The sequence below is a fragment of the Anguilla anguilla genome, chromosome 5 (genome assembly GCF_013347855.1).
Source record: "Anguilla anguilla isolate fAngAng1 chromosome 5, fAngAng1.pri, whole genome shotgun sequence".
Lineage (NCBI taxonomy): Eukaryota > Metazoa > Chordata > Actinopteri > Anguilliformes > Anguillidae > Anguilla > Anguilla anguilla.
Window position 1 is genome coordinate 50,983,649 of NC_049205.1, and position 26,354 is coordinate 51,010,002.

At 41.2% G+C, this 26,354-nt stretch overlaps 1 protein-coding gene across 3 annotated transcripts; it reads left to right on the forward strand.

Annotated features, from left to right (window-relative positions):
• The first annotated feature begins 10,971 nt into the window (after positions 1 to 10,971).
• parvab (parvin, alpha b) lies at positions 10,972 to 26,201 on the forward strand. 3 transcript variants are annotated; one of them, XM_035419570.1, is made up of 13 exons: positions 10,974 to 11,321; positions 15,214 to 15,303; positions 15,479 to 15,549; positions 15,974 to 16,076; positions 16,722 to 16,862; positions 17,716 to 17,831; positions 18,536 to 18,594; positions 19,649 to 19,668; positions 20,093 to 20,154; positions 20,239 to 20,307; positions 20,747 to 20,848; positions 22,191 to 22,263; positions 24,074 to 26,201. In XM_035419570.1, exons 1-13 carry the CDS (start codon positions 11,186 to 11,188, stop codon positions 24,148 to 24,150), a joined length of 1,119 nt encoding a protein of 372 aa, XP_035275461.1. In that variant the 5' UTR covers positions 10,974 to 11,185; the 3' UTR covers positions 24,151 to 26,201. The 3 variants fall into 3 exon arrangements, with proteins under 3 accessions (XP_035275462.1, XP_035275461.1, XP_035275460.1); XM_035419569.1 differs by lacking the exon at positions 10,974 to 11,321 and adding an exon at positions 13,051 to 13,178; XM_035419571.1 differs by lacking the exons at positions 20,747 to 20,848; positions 22,191 to 22,263; positions 24,074 to 26,201 and having other exon boundaries at positions 10,972 to 11,321; positions 20,239 to 20,313.
• Positions 26,202 to 26,354: the final 153 nt, after the last annotated feature.

Here is a 26,354-nt window from a genome sequence, read left to right on the forward strand (position 1 = left end):
TTTTGTCTTTATCATTCTTGCGATTTAAACCAAGCTGAATTTCACAAGTGTGAAATCTGAGAATGAATATAAGTTAGATGTGAAAAAACCCACCAACTGTAACACTTCCTCCCTAGCCAGTTATGGATCACCCTGCGGGAGTGCCACACCAGTCAGAACTGGCACAGACAACACCGGACCCTGAGGCGCATGCACACAGGAAGTGTCTTTGCAGGGTGAGCCGCCAGTAGTCCCACCTATGTCAGCTCTTAAATCAGCTTTTCAGCGCTTTGTGATGTGACTGCTGGCAGTGAACTTGAAATCAATAGCATCCGAAGGTGGAGTCACAGTTATCAGTGGCACCCCTGCTGTGAGTATTGTTCACAGCCATTATGACTTGATAACCCGCGTCCCAGTTCCTGTTTAGGACACAAAAGTACACATGCCAAAGGCGCATGCCTTTTTAAATCACACGCCTTTTTAAATTGTTCTGAAAGACATGGCATTGTGCAGAGATCAGAGCATGGGGTTGGCTGTGCAGGGAACAAAGGTCGAGCCGGTTCCACTTTTCTTTGGAAGAGAAAGGCTGTTATCATCTTATTCCTGAAGTGTAGCGATACCTATCGGGGCAGGAGCTGCGCAGACACCAGATTTCTGTTGCCCCTGTGTTTATGAGCCTGGATTGAGCTTTAACAGAGCACTGGCTCTCTTTGAAGATCAAAGACCTACGTTTGAAGAAAGGTTAAAAAGGAAAGAACAGAGTCGAAAATTAGATAAATAAAAAGTAAAAGGAAACCTGAAAGGGACCTGGAATATTGTAAAATGGCTATCCCTGAAAAGAAAATGAAGAGCCATATGATGGCTTGTTCAAGAAATAAAACCTGGCACTACTGTGTCTGTATCCTGTGTACAGTGTCATATTCTATCAGTACATTCATATTTACGTCTGTATGCCTGGAAAGACTACATTAAGCTTTCTGTATGAATTGAGGTATCTGTTAACTGAACCCTGGGCTCAGTCGGCTGAAGAAAGGTATAGACCAAATCAATGGCCCTTTTGAACCTAGTAAATAAATAGTAACTCCAATTCAGCATTGTTCCTGGATTTTTCCCATAGAACCTCCCTCAAACAAGAAATTGTCCATTGACTTTATTTCTGTGGATCTATCAGGACCTCACTGTGTGCCTGGGGGCATTGTCATGCTGAAACAGGAAAGGGCCTTCCCCAAAATGTTGCCACAATGTTGGAACCACAGAATCATCTAGAATGTCATTGCATTAAGATTTGCTTTCAATGGAACTAAGGGGCCTAGCCCAAATCGTGAAAAACAGCCCCAGACCAAGGTGTATCCAGATACTTTTGGTCATATAGTGTACATCTGGACTGCTTGCTTGATTGTTTGATTAAGTGATTGACTGACTGACTGACTGATTGATTGATGAGGATATGGTTACAATCTCTACAGGTCACTGGAGCAGTTCCTTTCCAAAACATTGAATTCTCAGCCTGTAATGCCACCTACTGTATGGTGTGTGAACAATCAAAGAAAAGCAGTACCCATATTTGAACTAATGATTATAAAAATGCTAGAACTTCTAGGCAAAAGTGTTGAAGTCACTTTTACCCCCCCCCCCCCCCACACACACTTTCTCTTTATCTTTATTTTGCTCTCACTCAGTCAGATACAAATACACACAAACACGCACACACACACACACACACACAAACATATTATATTCGTTATTCTTAATTATTTAAGAGTAATGGGGTGATCACACACAGGTATAAGTAAATAAACCTAATAACATAATAATATTTGAAAGAAATGTTAAAATCTAATCTCTTGGCTTGTTATCTGCTTGAATGAGGTCATAATTGATTGGCTCCCATAACAAAACTCATGTGCGTGACTCCTAGCCCACCCATGGCTGGATAATAAAGCACAGTAAACATATTTCCTGACCAAATTTTTAAGACCAAGGCAATTTACTGTATTGCTCATTCCCACTAGAGGGCAATGTTGACCCAGACAAAAAGTGATTTGGCTTCTGTGGTGCAGAGATCAGAAAGACTTCAGTCTTCCCAGTTACTTAGCATGAATTAAAGCTGCTCCTGTGCTTGGTTTGAACGTGTGATCCTCAAGGAAACATTGTCCATCATAAAGTGGTCAGCTGTGCAGGATAACTGTAGTTTTGTCGTATATTGATCATTTTTTTGTTCTTCTCTGATGTTTAGCCATGGGTGGCATGCAGACACAAATCAACCAGCTAGTTCAGTGTGGCAATGTAACTGCAGAGTCTGGAAGTTAGAAGAAATGCTTGATGATTTTTTTAAATGTCTTTTGTCAGATATATTTTTCTCTTGACATGTTTTGGGGCAGTGCATAGAAAGTCACACTGAGATAGCTGCAGTACCTCAAGGGGGTAATACACTTCACTTCCTACCCACACATTCTTATTTCTCAGGGTTAATTTAGTGTGAACTCTCTTAATTGTTCCTGATGTGTCACAAACCTGCTTCTTCCAGGTTTCTCAAGCAGAAAACTAAGGCCTTGAGATTTAAATCAGCTGACTGCATACAAGGTGTTAACAAAAACACAATACATTCATTATGATATCTGTTTGACTACTAAATAGCTAGTTTCATAGAGGTTGAGAGGTCTCTGTCTCTCTCTCTCTCTCTCTCTCTCTCTCGCTCTCTCTCTCTCTCACACACACACACACACACAGCATTTGGATGCAGCAGACACCCATGGAGAGCCTTAACTCGCCCCCCCCCCCTCCCCCCACACCCCCCCTAAGCACACTAAGGCCCCCCTCAGAGTCCACAGCTGAGTAACCAAGCAACCACTGCTTCTGGAACTGTAACCATGTAATGCAGAGAAGATAAAACAGACCCCTTGTGATCTTGGACAGAGATGCACTGCCACAGTGCTCTGATTTTTGGGTCCCTGTCATTTGGCATTTCTCTGAGGACTCGTACACAGGGAAGGGAAGAGACAGGGCTTCTGGAGACTGCCAAAAGTCAATATCCCAAAGCCAGGAGTCCACATGGGGGGCTTAGTCACAGCTGCCTGAACATGGCTCAGTTGTGCTTCAGCAATAAGGTTTTTTCCCCAACCTTTTTACTGAAAAGCAACAGTAATGTCAGCCCTAACCCTGACAATAACGTACAGTATCAAGGAGGAATCATGAACATGAAGGCATGGGAATGACCAGCACTTCAGCAATACGTGGCTGGTCAATATGATTGCAGAAACAGAGCTGTACCTTACAGGCCAGATTAACAAGCTGGGCAGAGGCTTGGCTTGTGGTGGTAACCTGCCTTGGATCAGCATCTGCCAGGTACACACTGGCACTGTGGAACAGGGTAGAAAGTCAATATCGTTCTGCTACACTGATGTTCTATGGTCTTTACAATAGTCTATATGAATATTGCTGCATGTGATCACTGCTGTATGTGAGAAACTGTTTTATATGTGTTGGTGGTGTGAATATAAGCGGCGTGCTATGATTTCTCAACACTGCCACAAGCAATATCCCAATAACCGTTTGCATTGTTGTAAAACTCCACAAATCTTGTAATGCTCTATGAAATCTTTCATTTTTGTGAAAAATATCATAGTTTACCAGATTTTTAAACCTCAAGGCCTACGGTGAGCTCTATAAGCATTTGCATAGGCATTTGCAAATTCAGAGCTCACCAGTGCCTTCTTTCTAATGATGTTGATTTTGGTAAGCCTAAGGTTTGGCCTATGTTTCTCTTACTATGTTTAGTCCTCAGTCTCATAATGGCTTCCTTGACTTTCATGGGCACAGTATGCACACTTTGTTGCTGATTTGAAAACAACCCTAGATTAAATTAATTTTGCTCAAACCAGTGAGCCAGACTGTATGGTTTATTACAGTTATGCTTCACAGGGAATGTTCAATGTTGGGATGGTGGGACAGTAGCTGTTAATAGCTAACTAAGGCCAGAATTTCAGGCCAGCCATGAGTGAGTCTGAACATGCAGCTGTTTCCATTGTTTTGAGTTTGTTTTGATATGATGTGTCAATTTTTGCTTCACTTTCAAAACCTAACTTGCATAACCTGAGGCAACATTCCCTCATCAACCAGAATGAAACACTTTCTCCAGGTATTGAAACACCTTGGCTCAAAGGATTAGCAGGTTAGGTGTGTTTTTAGCATTGATTCCCACCTTCAGCTTCAGCGCTATGAGGGACTCCTCCAACTTTAAATATAATTTCATGGCCTAAGGCATCACCAAACCATCATCCATGTTGCATACAAATAAAGACATGTCATATACAAATCTCTGTGACAACCATCAATTCAAAAATGTCCAAAATTCACCAAAGCTTCAATATGCAGTATAGCGTAAACTACCTGATGACCAAAAAGCATATATTCAATAGTGCTACATTCACTTCTCATCTGATGGGAATTTTTTTCTTTTTTCTTCTTCACTCTACAGTCTCTAATCAGGAGTAGCAAATCGAATGTTTCCTCTGTGAGGAGAAGAGTCGCTGGTCAGAGGACAAGGCCTGTTTTCACATCAGGTGTCCATCAGTGTGAGAAATAAACCAATTCCTAAATGAGAGGGAGCAGCTAATCCATAATGTCTCAGAATGGGATTACAGCGACGGCTGAATGGATGTATGATGTCCTTGTCAGATCCATTTACACACGGAGAGTAAATTCTTTTGGTTGAATTATATATATATATTTTGCTCTATTCAAGAAAGGTAAAAATCAAAGAGGATAACAAATATCAGAAGGACCACAGCTGAGAAAGTGCCGTGGCAGGGACCAGACTCCCACATCGCGTGAGGGGAATCGCGTGTGGCTCGAGCGCTGCCTACCCTACGTACTGCGCATTGCACCGGCTAGCTCCCTTCATACCATTTTTTTTCCCCAAAGAAACAATCTCTGTTCGCTGGTCCACTAAAAATATCATGCAGTCTGATCAATATCGTTGGAGCCAATTTCAGCTCAGAGGGAAGCTAAGCACATAACTGATGAACTGTCAGCTGTAACTGGCTGATCTAAGCGCACACAACCGTGGTCAGGGAGTTGTGTAGCAGAATGGTTAGAGAACTGGGGTTGTAATTGAAACAACGAAGGTTTGAGGTTTTTGGTACCACTGAGCAAGGTGCTTAACCCAAATGCTTCTGCATTCACTCAGCTGTATTTTGGATACAAGTTAAAAATGTAAAAAAAATGCATTTATATTCTGTATAAGAGGCTCTGCAAAATGTGAATGATGTAATTGCATGGTAATTGCAAAGATGCAATTGTAAAGTAATTGCAGAGCCAGGTGCAGGTAGAGATCAGTTTTTGGTTTTTACAGTTCTGGCTGCCGCCTAACTTGTGAATATAATGAGGTGATAGAATTACAGGTTGAACATTTTTTATGTACATTACATTACAGGAATTTAGCAGACACTCTTATCCAGAGCAACTTTGCCACCGTTTTTTTTTACATAGCATTTGTATCCATTTATGCAGCTGGATCTATACTGAAGCAATGCAAGTTAAGTACCTTGCTCAAGGGTACATCGGCAGTGTCCTACCCAGGAATCGAACCGTTACAAGACCAGTTCCTTACCCATTATATTAAACTGCCACCTCTGTATATGTAAATATACACAGCAAGCTTGGGGCAGGTATAGAATTTCTCAATACAGAAGTTCTGGAATTGTGAAACTTCACAACTTTTCTGGGTGGTTGTGTCTAAGTGCTGTTAGTGTCATTACAGCTCTTGAAGGGGTTTTGTCTCAGAACTGTAATGTCTGGAAACCATTTCAACTGTGCAGACAAGTTGCAATGAACACAATTACTGCTTTTTATAGTGACATAAAAATTTATAAGGACATTTCCCTACTCTTCTGTATAAAGATCAGCCCAACATCCAAATAACAAAAAAGTTGGGAATAAATTTATAATAATTTTTATTATTATGGATTTCAGTAAAGTCGCAGTGGAAAGCTCTCCTACATCTAACATCTGTCTAGAAATAACAACCATTTGCATTTTATAAAAATCAACAATCGGATGTTGAAATTGCATTGAAATTACATCAGAGGTAATAGACCCTGTAAATAAAGAGAGGATGGACAAAAATAAGAATTGGAGGATGCATCACTTCCATATTTCTGCACATGGTGAGATAGATGCTGGTCATTAAAGAAAACAGGTCTTTCAGAAAAAAATGCCAATTCTCTCAATCTTTAACACGTAGCGTGTCCATAATCATGTTCCCTAAAATAAACCCTGCTTCACAGCAGAACTGTAAATTGTGTTTCACAACATTTTTTTTTTTATTCCAGGAAATGAACAGCGTTTCCTTTGTTTAAATGCTAAGAAGGATATTTAGTTTTGCGGTTTCAGTAAAACAATCATATTGGCAGATCTTTTCCCCGGCCAAAAACCCCAGCACAAAACGTACAGCCGTGAGCAACCTGAAATTTAAACGCCTTTCCATTCGGAAAAGAAGAACATTGTTGTAACACAAATGCCTCAGAACGGGAATGTCTTGTACAGCTGCCAAGCGCAATGTTGCTGAAATGTTCCTTTTTTCATAAAAGGAGATACAGCCATAGGCCAGGAAGCCTCCTTCATTGCACTGCACTGCATGGCCTTGCAACAGATTTTAGCGTATAATAGCATGGAAAAGGTCTCTAAAAATGACTGCCTGTGGAAGCGCAGTGTCTATTGTGAAGCCTGTTTACATGAGTTTGTGTGGATAATGGCATTTAGGGGGGAGTGAATAGGGTGGTGAATAGGCCCTTTGTTTAACAATGTTATTCTCAAATACAAACTAGACAGAAGGAGGGCAGGCGTACCTGGTAGATAATGAGGTGAGAGTGAATTTGACATGACTCTCACATCCCTGCCTAAATGAGGAAGGTCCTGTGTTTCGGTTAGCGAGTGCTACCTGCTTCATTTCCTCCTTTTTCAAAGAGACCTCAAAGAAAAATGCTTTTTAGAGCTCAAAAAATGTAAATAAATGCCCTTCTCTTGCAATGCATGCTAGGACTTTTCCGCGGGCAATTGTACGTAGCAATGTGAAGAAAACGTGTGAAAAGAAACAGTATTGCGCAAATGTTCCCACAATGAAAACAACAGGAAGCCTCTGATATGATAATGAAGGCTAGCGCATGACAGAGAAACGGATGCCTTTTATGTAAAGGGTTGTGAAGACTTTCAATATTGAACGCCGTACTTGATAGGGAATATAAACCCATCTTTATATGATATGTCCCAATCTTTACAGGATCCGACATTCCTCTTTCTCATAAAAGTATTAGCAGGATAGCACATAGCAGCAGTCAGGTCTTACAGTCTATTTTGTCAATGAGTGTGACAATTACATTATGACAAATAGTCATAATGTAAAATAAATACAAATATGTATTGTTTTTCACGAAAGCATTCTTTCCTTGGCAAACCATTTTCTCCCGCAACACAACCTGGGAACAAGCAAGAAGTGCCATTGTTTCTTATTGATTACTATCAAAGAACAGTTTATTAAGGGGTGTCTTTTTCATTTGAAACCAGACTAAGCTCTTCTGGGGGACAGCAACGTTCGTATATTAGTTCAGCACACTGAGTTTGGGGTGTGCTGAACAAAACAAAGAGCACCATCACCTTAAAGACAGTAAGCCTGTTCACTGATGTAAGTAAGCTGATGGGTGTTAATTAGATACGCAGAGATTTAACCTGACAGAAGTTCCTATAGTTCTAGAAGACTGAGTCACGGTGCCCTGGACCTGTATCAGTTTTAAGATATTTTTGATTCATGTATAATTACACATCTAAAAAGCAAGAGCCTGACCAAGCATTTCAGAGGGAAAAAAGAGAGGAGATTGCATTGTTCGGAAGGAACACCTTGGTCTCCATCGTTCATTATGTTGAACACATACCTTCAGTGGTGAAAGCAAGCTTGGTGTTAAAAGAAATGAAATGAAGGCCTTTGTTGAATCCATGTATCTTTTCCAGCTAATCAGTCACTTTTTACCTTGAAGATCAGAGATGGAAAAGAATTCTCTCTCAGTCACATTTTTGACCCCCAACTAATGGAAGCAGTGTTAGAGTTTCTCCAAATGTATGGCCTTTTATTTCCGAAGGCCCACAATAGTCTGACCTTTACCATTTCTGCTGGTAGAGTTGACTGGTGCCATTGGACAGAAGCAGTCACTCAAGGATTCTCTCTTTCAAAAGGATTCAGCACATTCTTTATAAAAATGTCATGGTAAAGTACCCAATATTTCAATCCATCAAAGCACAAATGGAACACAGAGAAACATATCCAGTGTGCAGGAGACAAATACTGTACAGCTCTCATCGATTCAGCTCATGGAAGAAAATAATCCTTTATTGGTGTTTTGTGTACCACCCATTAAATAGTAAAAAATAATAACAACGATAATGTTACATTGTGAAATGGCTATTGTAAGTGTGATATGGAAAAACATGTCAATTCTCTTTAATGTTTTCTACTTTAGGGCAAGAATTGTGGTACATAAAAGGAAAAGGTTTAAAGGTTTAGTAAGCACCTGTAGCAGCCCTGGTTCTAGCCCACATTGGTAATGGGGGCAATGAGATACTTTGGTGCGGCAAACAAATGTTGGTCTGCAATATGAACATAAAAAGTGCACTTTCAAAGTATCTGATTTCTTTGACCTTATAGTAGGCCCTAGTCTATTGTGCAACCTGTCTCCCACAGTAAGCATTGGCTATATTCAATCAAAGTGAAATCAAAGTTTTTTGCTAAGTTGCAGACTAATTTTAGCAGTAACCTAGTGCCAAGATAGCAAAGGTCCAGATAGATGTCTCATGCCATAATATGGTGTAAAAACAAACTTGTAAAGTATGTTTACGAAACAAGAGCAATGTTTAAATTATTTCTTGACCAAAAATATGTAAATAAAATGTACATTTGTGACAATATTGCTGAGGAACAAAAATAGTTGCATTATAATCTGTATGCAAAAATGTCAGGCAGTTTACTCTCACTATGATTCCTAAATAGTTGGAGAGTGCGTGTCATGCCTGATCCTTCAAGTACATGGGCACACTCATTTCCGGATGCCGTACCCTCCCAGCTGTACAATGGGAGGAGACCAGGAAAGGTGTGCCATACAGCAGTAGCCAAATGAGTGAGTATATAAATGGGACAGCAGCCTCCATACAGACCCGCCCATAAACATGACTGAGCAACAGAGAAGAGGAACAGTTATAGCTTCACTTCACTTACTGAGAGTCAGGTTTCCTCACCATCAAGTGAGTCCATACAACAAATACTTCCATGAATGTTTATTTTGTCAGTTGAACTACGTTTAATATTTTTACCAACACATCAACAAAAAGTCAACAAAAATGTCCAACACATTAGAGAACTAATCGTAGTGGGTATTCTAAAAGACAAAAGCGATGTTAAGCAAGTACTTCCCTAAAATAAATGTTCAAATTTCCCTCACAAAATCAGACAGTGCAGCTATGATATCTTCTATCTGCAATGTCTCATAGTTGTGCAAGAATAGTTGAGAGGGCAGATTCAGTAAATTATTTATGAAATAAATTGTGCCAGAAACAAAAATGTAAGAATGCTTTATTTGGAATTCTGGAATTACCTTTTGCATGCCTTATCTGGAATGCTGCTTTTGTTCACACTATAGAGCCATAGCAGAATATTTTCTTAATGCTTAGTAGGTCCTAACCCTGCAAATTGGAGGGACATCACAGAAAATAGTCAGTTCACACATGAAGCCAGCACGGAACACTGGCAGAACAACAGGGAACTGCAGGATGCGGGAGGGGCACAGCTGGATGGCAATGGGCGGAGTTTGACAGCAAGCCCCACCCAATTAATGCTAACAATTCTCCATTGACTAGGGGGTAAGATGCCTAAAGGTTGGCCTTGACATCAAGCCCCACCCTCCTGTGGCCTGCAGTCAAATTGCCCCACACTCGCAGTCTACCTTAAATGCAATTTTGACTCACACACACACATTTTTCTGGTAGCTGAACCCACACATGGCTACCTTTTTTAAAAATTGAAATGGCCTCAACTTATTTCCAGAGGTGGAAAGTCCAGGGGTCAGAAAGTAAAATCCTGCCATTTGATTGTACTACTCATGAACTCAGCCAGCGAATTTGACTAATAAATTCTATCTTCTGGCTAAAGAATTGTGCAAATTAGCAAATTAGCAAATCCATGTGATTGGAACTTCTACTTCCTAAACCTGGGATTTTTGACCTCTGTTTATTTCAATCTCTCAATCTGTACACAATATATGTTTGTGTACAGAATGCATTGAAATTTAAAATAAATATAATTATTTAAGTGATCAATTTGAAATATTTTTTCTTGGTTAATAATTTGCATGCATAAATATAATCTATGAACTAGGTACATTCGTCCTCAGTAATCACCTGGGTCTGGGTCTACCTCCCTGTCACCTGAGTAGGCCTAAGATAGGCCTACCTCCGAGATCAGTGTGCTTACTAACGATGTGGGGCTCCTTCAGTTATATGGTTTCCACGGCATTTATTTATTTATTTCACAGGGACAATACTGATCAACATCACTATTCTGTGATGTACAGTAAATATTCCATATTTAGTCAAATGGCTCATTTCCAACCACACAGAATACTTTAAACTGTGAAAAAGGCTGTTTATTATGGATTCAGTTTATATTTATATATATATATATATATGGACGACAACACGGCATAAAATGATTCATCTGTCATAATCGTCAACATGAATTATGTCATTTAATGTGGAAAAACGTAGTCTACTTTTTCTAAATTCTGAAAATGCATACTCACAAGTCCAAAACCTGCTTAAATGTCCAATTATTTTGTACATCTCAAACGAAGCAAAGAAAGAGCGAGGCTGACAAGGTAGGTAGTGTAAATCACAAAAGCTTGTTTAGGCCAATGCCTCTGTTGCTCAGTCCACCCTTTTCACGTAGCGTAGGCTATTACCATATTTTGTCTCCGAAAACAGGGGAGGGCGCATGGGACAGGAAAGCAATAACTGGGAATGCTTACATTAGGAGGCTGGGCAAATACTTGGAATTCCGCTTCCGTTCAGAGGGAGTAAACTTTCAGTAGATAGCATTCCGACCTGAAGGTCTGAGATATTATTACTGTTTTGATTTAGCGAAGCGTCGTAGCCTGTAATCTTATCGATGGCTTCTTCGCCGCAGAAATCTCCTTCTTCTCCAAAATCACCGACTCCAAAATCTCCACAATCAAGAAAGAAAGATGACTCATTTCTGGGAAAACTTGGAGGAACTTTGGCAAGAAGGAAAAAGGCAAAGGAAGGTATATAATCGCAGTATTAATTTTAAAGTATAGTTTATATAACCGTAAAGTGTACTATCGGGCTGAATTTCCAAAGTTGCATTGTAGCCTACTGGGATAGCCTACTATGTTAACTTTTCCTCGTTATAAAGTAGCTAGGTTAACTGCATTCAGCGAAAGAAGCTAGTATATCGAGACCTCGAAAACGGTAGTGTCGCCTTTCCCAATAAAAGAGTTTTAACTTATACACATTTAACTCATTGGCATAATGTAAGTGAGGTGTTAATTTATATTATTTCTAAATGGGTGTGCCCTGACATCTTGAAATATAGTGATATGACGTCACGACGCAGCCATATTTTGGTAACAACTTAGGTATTGTGGGCTATATTATTAACAATAAAACCATTCACTCGAATCCTTGAGTGAAGAGCTCGTATATATGGATTGTATCGCATTTCTAGTAGCCTAGACTAGAATATCAGCATACCATACACAGTAGGTTACGCATAGCCGGAGGATACCTTAAATGCTAGCATAGATCATGTAGCCTACAGCGCTATATCCAAGCGATTCTTCATACACTTATCAAACTACAGTACCATCGTCATGAAGACTTAGCCATATGTTTAATGTGAAATACGGTATCTACACGTAAATTATACCCGTTTCCCTAATCTAGGTATAGGCAAATGAACTCCTAGGGATTTATAAAGGTTATAGACATATTAAAACCAAAGAAAATTTATAGGCAGAAATCTTATATTTCTATTTGCATGATAAAGTTAGAGGAAAATCCAACATATTTGAGACAGAAACCGATTTTAGGGCTATCTGCACGAACATCATTCCAGGACTGGGCGCAAGCAACTTTTGCTAAAAACAAAGTTTTTAGCATGTTTACTTTGCTATATTTTTTTTTAGTATATTTAATTCTCTGTAATTTAGTAACATTTAATAGTTGTCTATAATAACAAAATGAGGATTAACAGAGTAAATTAATTCTGTTATACTTGGGTTAGTTTATGTGTTAGTCCGTTGTTACCGATGAGATGAAGCTGGAATAGAGCATGCAGTCCGAATAGAGCACATCGCTGTGTTTACCTTCTCTGCAGCTCTGCCCGGTTACCATCTATGGGAAAGAGTGTGGTTTTCTGGTGCAGATGTCGACATCCAAGAATCTTAGCCTCTTTTCGGATCCCTCTGTTAATTGAGCAATCTGGAGTTTCACAGGCATTTTGCATGAATGTTGTTTGTGCTGTGTTGGTTCACCTCTTATTATTTTTTGAAGATAAGACATTCTAAATTTTTTTCTTAAATAGTTGCTGAAGTACGCTTTATTGGATAGTTTACTGTATTGTATTTGTATGATATTATTAAATGCGTATTCACCCCCCCCCCCCCCCCCAACCCCACACACGCACACACACACACACACACACACACACACACACACACACACACATTGCAGCTATGAGTCACAGTGGCCTCATTCTATTCCCAGAGTGCACTTTTGTTATGAAGGGTTTGCATTAATGAGGATCCACAGCCGTGTATCCGAGAGCCAGCAGCTGAGCCCTCTTCATTCAGCATGGGGGGCGGGGGGAGGGGGGGGGGGATGTGCAGGCTCGGATGGAGAGTGACCAGGATGTCCACATGACCAATTCAATCTGATGGAGAGCTTCTCCTGTCCCATGTGGCTGATACATATTCAATTATGTAGCGCCGGCATTGAGACGTGGGGAGAGGGAAGCAAAAGCGAAGGGAGAACGGGGATAGGACAAGGGAGCGAGGGTGGTGACGGAGAGGACGCATGTGACAGGAAACGACATCGGAGCTCTGGGGAGGGCGCGATGGGATGCAGAGCTCTGTGCCCAGGTACGGCCATGCTGTGCTAAGGTAGGGTTGCACTGTGCCTATGTAGACTATGCTGTGCTCAGGTAGGACTGTGATATGCTCATGCAGGACTGTGCCCATTTAAGGGGAGACAACACTGTACCCAGGTAGACTGTGCTGTACTAAGCTGGGACTGCATTGTACTGTAATAAGACCATGTTAATGCTAAAGCAGGACTAGCCTGAGCTAAATTAGTATTGCACTGTGCTCAGAGAGGGCCATGCTGTGCTGAAGTAGGATTGTGTTGTGCTCAGGTAGGACTGTGCATTGCTCAGGCAGGACTGCATTGCAGGAAGTTGGAAGGGTCTGGAGGTACACACACATACACACACAGGTCAACCATGCACAGAAAGGTACAAAAAACAGACACATGCAAATGCCTGCATACACCTAGACACTCACATGCACACAGGGTGGCCAATAAAAGCCACTGGGGTTTGTATCAATGTGCACTGTAAAACATAACTGCTTAAGGTGATTTACTTTTATCGGCTTTCTTAGTTGTTGTATAACTGTGTGTGTGTGTGAGACATCATTGTTGCATAACTGTGTGTAAATGTGAGTTGCAGCTGGGCTGTTCAATATCTTGAACAGATGGCTGTGTGTGTCTTCGTATACAGCCCTTTTTCTCTGAGTGGAAATTCTAATTCTTGTGCGTTCATGTGAAGTCTGTTACTGTCTCAGCCTGTGAATCTGGCGTGGTGGGGGAGAGGGGGGCGATGGTTGGTGGGAGGTGAACAGGCTGCCAGGTCAGGGTTGGTGTTGATTAACTGGATGTCAACCACACCGGGGGGGGGCACCCTCCGCAGGGTTCCCATGGAATCCAACACGGGACGCTGTCCTACCGGAACTCGCTCAGCATCTTTGCAGTGATTGCTCTTCCAGTAGAGACAAGCCAGCTCAGCGAAGCGGGACTGGGTCAGGGGCGGGGTGCCCCCTGCACAGGCTGGGTTTTATCTCCTCACATGCTGAGTCCCACAATGCTAGACAGGGTCAGTTAAATGATTGAGGGAAAAGGAGGAATCAGCATGACTCGCACTCACGGATCGATGAGCGCTTAGCAACCAGACAGACTCGGATGGCCCTCGCTTGTAAGAGCACCCAGAATAACACGTAGCCAGATCTCAAAGAACCCGGAGAACTGGGATGATGCGGTGATCCAGTCAAGGCATGAATGGCTGCAATCAATGGGAAATGATTAGCCACGTTCTCGTGGTGTCAGATTAGTCACAAAACCCTTTTAATTACAGTAATTACAGTCTTGGATGGTGTGGCCCTCTTGATCAGCTGAAACTGTGATTTGTTCAATATTGCTGTAATGACTTTACCTTTTACCTGTGCTGGTACTAGATCAGTAGAAAATGATGCCTTCAAGTGTCTCTTCAACGGAGCAAAGTCAGGTGGGCAGGTATGGAGGATGTTAAAGCAGGTGTGTAAGAATAGAGGAACTGAGGCCAGGTGTGTGTGACTGAAGGAACTGTACCTTTTTGTGAACCTGCGATTGGTTGACAGCAAAAAATGATAGCCTATACATTTGTTAATTCGGAAATGGACACCGCTGCCTGAATAGCTTCTCATTGGGCATCTTTTGTATCTGGCATTGTGTGGCATGTGTACCTTGTTTCTGTAAATGAAGTGAATACATTTTGACAACAGGCCGTCATGAGCTGGCTTTTATCAATATGAATGCCAAGAGAGTAATTTGTCCAGGCCTGTTATTTTCCACCCCTGTGGAAGAGTGCTAGGAAAAGGTTAAACTCTCATGCAAATGGGAAAGGTTAAGGTTATTAAAACAAAATTATTGCATGGCTTTGACAAGAAAATAAAACTTCTGCCTGCTGATTACAAAATAGCCATTTAACTTTGAATAGTTTAAGTGGCATTCCCAAGCCATTTTTGAGAAAAAAAATAGGAGAAGCACAGGCAGGTTCAGGGTTGCAATGAGAGGGCATCGGCCTAAAAGAAACTGGGATTTGATTTGTGTGGCCTTCCCTGAAGTTTCCCTTCTGCTCCCCAGTGTCTGAGCTTCAGGAGGAGGGGATGAACGCCATCAACCTGCCCCTCAGCCCCATTCCCTTTGAGATCGACCCTGAGGACACCATGCTAGGTACAGTACAGCCTCCAGCCTGCATGTTAGCACCATGCGACTTCATCCCTCACAAACAAATTCATTCCATGCTGTCCCATGGTTAACCACAAACCTCTGGGTCCTCCATATATCTGTCCATCTATCTGTTTTTCTCGCTCTTGCTCTCTCTCATTTTTACTGTCTGTTACCGCAGAGGAAAATGAAGTCCGCACCATGGTTGACCCCAACTCCAGAAATGACCCCAAACTGCAGGAGCTGCTGAAGGTCAGATTTTTTTATTTGTGTGATTAAATTGATTGGAAAAGTGAATAGTGTGCCAGCTGCTGGGTAGTCATTGCTGTGGACATTTTGCTGTGCTTAAACTGAAGGGCACAAGTGGCGGTGGTCAGATTGTGCTCTGTTGGAAAGAATGTATTTATCAGAAGGTTTCTTTTAAGACTAGTCTGAAAATTCACTGTGGGATCCTCAGATATAATCTTCATGCAGTGTGATTCCAAACTAAGAGCATTTTGTTCCTAATATCCACCTAAGCATGTTTTTGCTATTAGAAATGTTGTTATCTAGAGGAAGTAATCTATTGTATGAAAACACCATAAATTTCATTTAATTTCTAATTTCTCTGTTGAACAAAAGTGCTGTGGTGTGTGTTGCAGTATTTTAAATATATGAGTGTTTTTCTTTGTCACAGGTGCTCATAGACTGGATCAACGATGTGCTGGTTGGGGAGAGGATCATTGTCAAGGACCTGGCGGAAGATCTCTACGACGGGCAGGTTCTCCAGAAGCTCTTTGGTTAGAGTCTCCCTCCAGCCTGGACTTGCATTCAAGTGCAAGTCAAATATATTCAGGACAAGTTCAACTGCTTTATAAGTATATTCTGAGGGGTTCCCAAAGCCACAAACATTCCTTCAGAATCATGCAGAAGTCACAGAAAATGGTCAAGTATCCCATATTTAAAATATCGTTTTTGAACTAAAGTAATATCACTCGAAGCTTTAAAAACTTTTTAAAAATCCTAATTTTATTCATTTACAGCTAGGGAGGCATATCTGGAATTCTACATCACTAGTTTGATCATGTGATTTACTGTTGAGTTTAGTCATTTTAGAGTGTGCTTACATTACGAATGGATTATAATTTTGTTTGCTGGCACAGTATGCTGAGTCCCAAAAGAAGCTATTAGTATTAGTATTAGTAGAGACAAAAAAAATATTTGGTGAAATATAATTTCATCATTTCTCGAATTTTCTTCTGGAATTCTGTCCACAAAGATGTATGATTTGAGGTAAATGGATTAATGTGACAAAAGCACTCACTGAAAACCTTACCTCCAGCCTTGGGAAGCTTGATTCTAGCTCTGCTGTTCTGCCTGGTGTAGCGTCACCCTCCCTGGTATGAATGCCATGCTCCCTCTCTCTCCCTTTCCTGCCACCACAGAAAAGCTGGAGGGGGAGAAGCTGAACGTTGCCGAGGTAACGCAGTCGGAGATCGCCCAGAAGCAGAAGCTCCAGACGGTGCTGGAGAAGATCAATGAAACCCTGCGCGTCTCGCCCAGGAACGTAAAATGGAACGTGGACTGTGAGTGTCCGGACAGCCTCCCCAAGCATTGGACACTGTGCTTTAGCCATAGCTTAGCTTCGGTACCTTCTAGTGTACAGCAGTGTGAACATTAATGCGAATGAAAAGGATCGTCTCACTAACTGTGTTAAATGTTTTTTTAGAAAATAAGGTTTTGCCTCAAATAACCCATGGATAAGTAGTGGCCAGTGAGTGAGTACAGAGCATCACTTTTCACATATAAGTGAATAAGGAATGTTGCATTTTTGTGGGTCTTTACAGTTTTTTTACCATCGGTAGTGTGCTTTAAGCTGATGCTTGAAGATAATGAATATCCTTTGTACTTTTGTTCCTCTGAAATTAGCGCAATTTTCAGTCATGCACTCCCCTGTAGTTTTTATGGCTAAATCATATTTTCAGGGATGTTTTTTTCACTCTTGTGATCACCACGTAGAGCATTGTATATCAGGAGTCTTGACATCAGCCAGTACGCTGACGATGTGCTGTTATGATAGAAGGTCGTATCTGATTAATTAAGCTCACACACTCAGCTGAAAGCCAGGGATTGTTTTTGTGTGCGACCACTGGTTGACCTCGTAGTTTGAAAAACTTAAAGAAAGACCTGTCCATCCTTGTTATGGGTTTCCTGGGGAAAAGAAGAATTTAAGACCAAGCTTTGTGTGTTATTTATAATTATACCTGTAGTTGCTGAGTGGTTTGTGGTAAGGATAAGTACCGCAGAGAGAACTGTGCTTGGAGAACGTACACAGCAGAGAGAGCAGTGGAGGATAAACACAGCAGAGAGAGCAGTGTTCGGAGGATAAACAGAGCGTTCTCACCCGTTCTTCTTCTCCCTCTTCCTTTTTTTCCCCAGCGGTCCATGCTAAGAGTATGGTTGCCATTCTTCACCTGCTGGTGGCTGTGTCCCAGCACTTTCGGGCCCCCATCAGACTCCCAGATCACGTGTCCATTCAGGTTGTGGTGGTCCAGGTAATCTCATCCATTTCCTCTCGAAGTGACATTTGTCGAATGCGATCTTGGTTGCGGTTCATGATCTGGCATGCGTCGCCTTTGGCTTGTATATGCCGGTCTGACATTGGGAGAGGGGAGGAGCAGGGAGGGGAGCTTCCTGATGTCTCCCGGTGCCCAGGAGGCTGTCGGGACCGTGGGCAGTAGTAGCCTACCCAACAGGCATGCTGATAATCAGCCCAGGTGTGTCTCCTTTCCTTCGTCCGACCCGCTGTGCCTTTGAGTGCAGAGACTCGGTACGCATAGAAAGCCCTTTGTTTGCTTACCTTTTTTCTACGCTGTTACCGAATGATTTTCCTGTTACATATTGAAGGTGAGTGCCAATTCAGCCGCCTTCACTCGCCACCCGTCACAATGGAACAGCTTGATCTGTGCAGTTTTCTGCATTTTTCTGTTCTCTACAGATGTTTGCGATAGAAAGGAAAGTTATTTCTGGCCTCCAGTAATACACAGTAGACGTCCCTTCTTTCATCCCTTCTATTCAAATTTCAGTTTGATTTGGTGTAATCCAATCCAGAATAGCACAGACCTCTTGGGATTAAAAGGTTCCAGTTCTTAGGGTTGAAAATTGAGATCCTAAAAATGGGGCCAATTGGAAGATCATTTTGCCACCCCGCCCCCCTTGATTTCTGCATTACTTAGCTTTGTTGTCTGCTTTCCCGCAGAAGCGTGAGGGAATTCTGCAGTCCCGGCAGGTCCAAGAGGAGATCACCGGAAACACTGAGTATGTCAGCGATGTCACCATAGGCCCTTCTGCTTAAGAAATCACTTGTGTGAGGGTCAAATTCAGGTTCCTGACGTGTCTTCCACGCGTCGTTCAGGGTTCTCTGGGGTTCATTTGAAAGACATCAGAAGCCCTGATAAGGAGACTGGCAAATAGTCAGTCAGTTAGACAGACAGACAGACAGACAGACAGACAGAAAGACTGAAGGCAATGAGACACTAAACTGAGGAGTGTAACCTTCCCCCTCCACACACACACACACACACACACAAACATATGAACCCTTTCACACAAACACAAGCCTGCAAAACATTCATGAAGAAAAGTTAAACAAGGTCATTTATTTGTGTTTTATAGAGCAATTTCAAGTACATTTTGTTTAAACAACAATAAGTGTTTTAAAAGGGAAAACCAAATCTGTCTTGCAGCAAAAAAGGACATGCTCAAGATAAAGAAGTAAATGTAGAAGGGTTCTGTTTGTTTGACAATGAAACGTAGCGTAGCCGTAGGATGGGCGGGGCCTGTGCTGATTAGCAGACTAGCCCTGGGCACCGCTCCGCCAGCTAATGGCGGTCCAGCGGCCGTGCGTCGGCTGGCGAGATAAGCGGAGGGCACGGGCCGTCGTCATGCCATCACCAGCAGCTGCGCAAGCATGCATCTGCTGGGACAGACTGAACCGTGAAGGGGCGGTGCTGGCGGGCAGATGCCCCCCCCCCCCCCCCCCCACCACCCCCACCACCCCCAAAACGCTCGCCCGCCGCCCAGCTTGTTTAATCAAACTGCCCAGGGATGGTACCACTGCCAAACCCCTGAACCCTGAATCTAAACCCCTGAACCGCCAAACCCCTTTGTCTTTATGCTTCCCTGGCTCCCCTTGATTAGACCATCTGCATCTGTCGATTAATATTCGCCTTTTAAGCGAAGGGCTCATTTGATAGCATGCTTGTTTATGTGTGAGTACTTGATAGTGGTTTTGTATTGCATTGTAATGTAAATATTTTTCCCAAATGTACTGCTGTCATGCTGATGGAATATATTCTCTTTTGTCCTGTAGGGCTTTCTCAGGAAGACATGGTTTGTATAATTAGCTATTTTATATTATTTGAAAACTCACATTGGGCCACCAGTTACTTCAATAACTGACAAACACGTTTCTTAGTTCTGGTGTTTCATTTTTGGTTCTCCCACTGTACCTAGTCACTGTTTAATTTAGTTATTTATTTAGCTCACCAGGGTCATTATTAAGGCATGATGCATACAGTGCCTTCAAAAAGTATTCACACCAGTACTCAGTAGTACGTTTTGCATCGTCTTCTGAATTATAGTACGAACAATTTTGAAGGGAATTGTAAGTGCATTTAAAAAAAATATGTCTTGTTATATGGTATCATTGTCTAATGTATTACTGTATTTAGAGCTGTTGAATTTTCCAGTTTACACAAGCAGGCTGTTTATATAAAGCACTGTGAGTAGGAATCCTGTCTCTCTTCTCCATCAGAGCGGGATGCCTTTGACACCTTGTTTGACCACGCACCCGACAAGCTCAACGTTGTGAAGAAGGTAGGAGCCTACACCTAGTAGAGCCGCCTCAGAACTTCACATAACCACCGCGCTCCTCTCCATGTCAATGTCTGTCTCTTCCAGACGCTGATCACCTTCGTGAACAAGCACTTAAACAAGCTGAATCTTGAGGTGTCTGAACTGGACACACAGGTATAATCTGGGGTCTCTAAAAGAGCATGCCTTGTCTCCCATTAAAGATAATAGAGCTCATGGTCTTTTGCAAACCATCCCAAACCCCTGTGGGTTTAATAGTTTTAAAACAGAAATGCAGTAATCATGCTACAAGTGAACATTTCTCCAGTATATCTCTGGAAGTATGCATTTAGAAAAGAAATGTGACAATAGTTTAATTCTAATAATATCTTAGGAACTTATTAGTATGTGGATTTAAACTTCTGTTTTATTGGAGGCAAATCAATGTTTTTCACTACATCTTGCAGTTTATTATCATATTAAAATATTATATACAATAAAAATAGTGTAAGACCATTTGAATGTACAGATATTAGGCCAGGGGCATTAGAATCATAATTGACTGTGTGGGTCTTCATGTGGGGCTGATTGCTGGAGTTTCTTCTTCTTCATCCAGTTTGCAGATGGGGTGTATCTGGTGCTGCTGATGGGACTGCTGGAAGGGTACTTTGTGCCCCTCTACAACTTCTTCCTCACCCCTGAAAACTTTGAGCAAAAGGTATTCCAGTGTTGCGGACATGATTTGGGACTGAGAGATAGGCATGGGCAGGGTAATGGGGAAATCAGCACTGGAGGTAAAGGCTGTGCTTTGGGGCTCCGCTGTCTCTTGGCTTTCTCCCATGATGGCTACATTAAAGTAGACTCAATAGACTCAGTGTGCTAATGCAGGCGCACTGGGAAGCCTATAGAAAGAACATTGTGTGTGTGTCCACTGGAATGCCTGTGTATGTGTGCGTGTGTGTGTGTGTGCATGTGCACACGTGTGTGTGTCCACTGGAATGCCTGTGGGTGAGTGTGTGTGTGTGTGCGTGTGCGTGTGTGTTTGAAAAACCACTGCAGCTTTACTCAGGGTTTCAACTATACTACAGTGATGAAGTCCAACACTTACTCACATACTTGAAACAGATTGTATTGCTTGCCATGGTCCGTTTCTTATCATGGCATAATTCAGTGTTTATTTAAAGATGTTTTCTTTAAAAAATAGATTATATTATTATCATTCAGTTATCATTTGCAGTAGCCTAGAGAATTCCATAATTGCATACAGATTTTATAATATTGCAGTGTTTACAATGGATGGTTAAACATAATTTGTAGAAATTATATTTGTTCCTTTGGTAGATTAAATAAAGTTTGTGTCAAAAAATGTGAGAACTATGTGTATGGACCTCAGTAATTTCTGTGGGTAAGAGAAGATAGCAACTGGGCTACACTCCAGTGTCCAATTGCAAAATAGAAGGTCATAAATTGAAAAGAGCCTTGCTAGCTTGAAGAGCTGTTGCCACCTTTTGTGCCGACTCAATCTCAGGACTCAGGAAGTGAGGGACTGCTGGTGGTACACAGCATGAAGAGGTGCCTATAAAGGTACAAATGCTTGTCACAGGGGTGGTACCTATAGGTACCTATAGCCAGCAATACATAATTCATTGGTAGGTTTTTTTTTAGCTTGTAAAAGGTACGTATTAGAAGCCAAATAGAACATTGTTGTGCTTTCAGGGGACGTTTGAAAAAAACTGAAACAAATATATACCTCCACTGTACCTTTATTTCTGAGAGTGTACCCAGGGATCAAGTCAGCTGTACTGAAATGATGGTCACCTTGGTGTGAAGTACTCTGTATACAAACAAAATATCTAGTGGATTAAATTGAATTGTTCTTTAAGCTGAGTGGCTTGGAACAGCCCTCAATGCTGGGTGAGGTATATTTTATTAATTCACATAAATGAGGGCTTGAAGCCATAACTTTGAATCACTTTAGCTCTGGTGCCTCTCACACTCTTAGATTCCTGTTATGTCACATGACTGATATGTCACATGACCGAGTTGTCTTTGTCCTGCAGGTGCACAATGTGTCCTTCTCCTTTGAGCTGATGCAGGACGGGGGACTGGAGAAACCCAAACCCAGGCCTGAGGGTAGGAGTCTGTCAGCCCTGCTCCCTCTGCATAACTGTTATACATTTGCATGGACATAGTTTCTAGTATTAACACTAGTGTTACAATTTACAGCTTTTGTACGGCACTTAACCAGCTGCATGCTGTGCCTGAGAACCTCTTTTATGTAGATATTTTTCATTAGTTTTAATAAGCCTTGGAAGTCTGGCTGATAATGTTTGTTAACAGACATTCTGATGCTTTTCTCCTTCTCTGTAGTTCTTTTTGGAGAATGAAGCTTTCAGAGATTACAACTGATTATTGTGTTGATTGACATTGAATACCTAACAAAGGCTGTTGCTTTGAACTCAGTTTTTAATATCTTATGGTCTGATGTAGTCATATTATCCCAAACTAAAGAATGTTATTGGACATCTAATTTTGATGGAAAGGCTGGTGGGAGTGAGTGAGGTTTCCACTGTTCTCTCGAAATGGAGAAGCTGTTATTTCCAAGGTCGTTATAGAGATCTTTGCCTGTGTGTTGGGTGGTGGCTTTTAAAGCTTCACAAAGCATTTAGAGAATGTGAATGAAATGAAAAGAACTGCTGTTGCCTCCGTGTCAATGAAGTGCTGAGCCAAATGAATAAGGATATTGCCATTTATGACTTTTCCTAACTTGGTTCACTTTCAGTATGTGCATATGGTCTTTTTGGCTTTTCGGTGTGTGTGCGTTTGTGCGTTGCCTCTGTGCTTACGAGTATTGTCTGTGTCTGTATGTAGTATACATGTTGCCTGTATGTTGATAGAATCAAAATTATTCTTTATGATATTTTCATTACGTTGCATCTTAATCAAATGTGCAAAACCTTGCTGAGCTCCATTCAGTGAGCTTAAAAATGTATTTCTCCAGAATTTCAATTTCAAGCATCATAAAAAATAATGAGTGTGCTCATTAGTGTCTTAAGATCATTTACTCGGATAAATGAAATATGACAGCCACATTCAAGCCCTCCCCCAATATTGGTTTTATGATGGATTTTGAATCAGTTGTCGCAATCAAACTATGTCAATGACATATGTGCCTGTCTTCCTTGAACCGTGGGTTATTCTTTTCATCCAACATCTGTCAGTATTTTTCCACCCTCTCCCCCTCTCACTCTTGCGGTACGAATTGTTTCATCTCAACATCACACGATTTCTATTACTTCAGCATGTCGTTGTTTTAAGTATTCTGTATTTGACACTGATATCTAAATTGTAAGCCCCAGTTATGGTAAGATTGACCTGAAGTGGAACATCTTTACAAATAATAAGTACGGTGTTGTTTTTTTTCCTGTAAGTAGATTCATATGACCCATATGTCATGCCACTTGATCTGCAGTCTGTAGATTTTTTATGTTCCATTGGTGTCTATAAATGCTCCCTGCTGACTATTTTGGCTGTAGCAGTCGTTCCCAGCCTCGGTCCCCCCCCCCCCCCCCCCCGTGTATGCTGTTTTTTGGTCCAACCACATTTGCAATTCCAGAATTTCAACAAGATGTTACATTTTCGTAATTAGGTTGTTTTTTTATGTTTAGTGGGATTATATACCCTCTCAAATGACATGAAATGGGTATGGATGCCTTGAAGTATATATGTCCCATGTTATCGTGCTATATTGCAAACAATTACATAAAAGGAGGTAACCAAGTTTTTAACTGATTAAATTAAAGATGGGGTGAATTAGTCTGCACCTAAGTGGTGAAAGTGTGGACGGTTTCTAGTAAAACTGTTGGGTTAGTGTGGCGTGGGATGGGTCTCACCTTGTTGACAGACTGATGTACGCTACTTGTTTTTGTCTTTTTCCTGGCAGATATTGTGAACTGCGACCTGAAGTCAACACTGAGGGTGCTCTACAACCTTTTTACCAAATACAGGAATGTGGATTAAAAGGATGTGATGGATGCCTTTGTTTCCAGGACAACGGGGCCTGTCACTCTGTTGCTCCCGACCTCACATCCTGATTGGCTGGCAGACAGACGCTGGGCTGCAGGAGTGGGGCACAGTTACTATGCATCTTTCTAGACCTCCTGTCGCCATTTGCCATTTGGCACAATATCCAAACATCATTATCTTCTGATTGTTACCCAGTCGGGAATTTTCTCATTTCCAAAAAAAAAACAAAAAACTTTTTAAAGGATAGTTTTAATTATAAAAATCAAAACTACCCTCCCTCCCCCCCCCCCCAAAAAAAAGCAGGTAGCGGGAGAGGCGGGTGTGTCTGGTCAGAATTTGTCAGCAGCAGGTTTGCATTATAGCAGTGCTTTTTTTTTTGCATTCGCACTGAAATACATCCCTCCATCCATGAAAAATCCTACTGACATGTATTTGTATTAAAAACACTGGCTGGCTTAGCTGGTCAAGTGTTCTGTTTAGACTCAGCCACCTCTCACACCTGCCATTTGTAAGATTCAGATTTATAGTTCAAGAAGGTACTTTTATATCAAAATCATGTATTTTAAAGAATATATATTACTTCTGTATCACAATCAGAGGAATACATTATTGACCCTTGTGGGGGAAACCTGTTGGAACACCTAATATTGAATTATTGAAAGTATCTACATACACAAGTTTTACGTTTCATTAGGTTAAAAACAGAGACGCATTTATTGATTGAAATATTCCAAAAAGGGTACAGTTAGGCTTTTGCTTATAGCCGATTACTAGGCAGCTGTGAAACTAAATTTCTATTAACTGCATTACACAGTTGTACTATTCTTTGTTTTTACAGACTTGGTCACAGATAGCTTTTAAGCGGTCTTCTGTCATTAAAGGTTTTTCCCGTTGGCTGAATGACACACATTGCACCACAACAAAAGCATCCATTCCAGGCATAAAACCTGACATTAGACAAAAGAAAAATCTAAATGGCAAGCAGCTCTGTGATTATTAAATATTAAAAAGTCTTCTGTAATTAATGGTGCCATCATTAACTGATTAAAGTATGACAGAAAAACTGGTATAGCAGACCGATTTCCCTGTCAACTCTCAATATGACTTTACCCTTGTGAGGTGAGGCTTGTTTTGCAGAAATGATGTATCACTAGGCAGTACCAGTGTGATATCAGGTGTAATAATCAGATTACAGCTTTGCAGATATTTTTTGCTGTTAAGTATTCACTGCTATTGTGTGCACTCTTATTTTGTCACAATGTGTTCTCCGGGTTATTTTGTCTACTGTATGTAAGAGGAAATGTCAAGCAAAAGTATCCGTACCATTTGCTTTTTGGATTACAAAGTGTGTCGCACGAGTGTCAACGAGGCTGTCTGTATTTCTCTGCCTTTTTTTTGTTTTTGTTTTGTTTTTCTATTCATATTCTCACCATGTGTAAATTTTCAGGGGGGTTTCCTTTAAACTGTCTTGATTTATTTGTGAAAAAAACATTCTGAAGAACACTAAAGGTCACCAAATACTGAAATGGTCTTAAATGCTGAAATGAGTATTAAAAGACAGGAGTCTATTCATCTGTGTCATGCAGTGGGTATAAACCCAGTCAAGTTGTTGAATTATGAAAACCACAGTCATTCCATTGGCACATTATGGAGTGAATGCTGATATTTGAGGTATGTGCATTGTTCACCAAGCGTTAAAACACCGAACACTCAAGGAATGATAAAGACTAAACAGGCTTTAGTGCAGCAGTGCTTGTAGTACAGCTGACGTTATATGTGTTGGTGCTGATTAGTGTTAGTTTGGATTGCAGGATGGGTGAACGCGTAAAAGTCTGAAATCCTCCGAACCTAGATTGAGTGAGAATGTGAAAACCTTCAACAGAACACACTTGTTAAATAGATCTGTCTGATTCAATGTACGGGTTAATAATGTTTTGCATAACTTTTATTACACTTGCTTTGACTGAACTGTGCTTTGATTGTAATGGTTTTCTCCATTGCATCCAACCTCCATCGCAGGTTGAATAAATGATACACGTACTTTCGCAAGGCTGAAAATGTGTTGAGTGTAACAAGCCCCCCTCTGTGTCCTAGAACAGTTTGATACCTTAAAATTTTAAGCTAAAGAGAAATTATGGGGTTTTAGCAACCCAGAGCAGTGAGTGAATTAAAATTGGTCACAACTGTAGGAGAGTTCT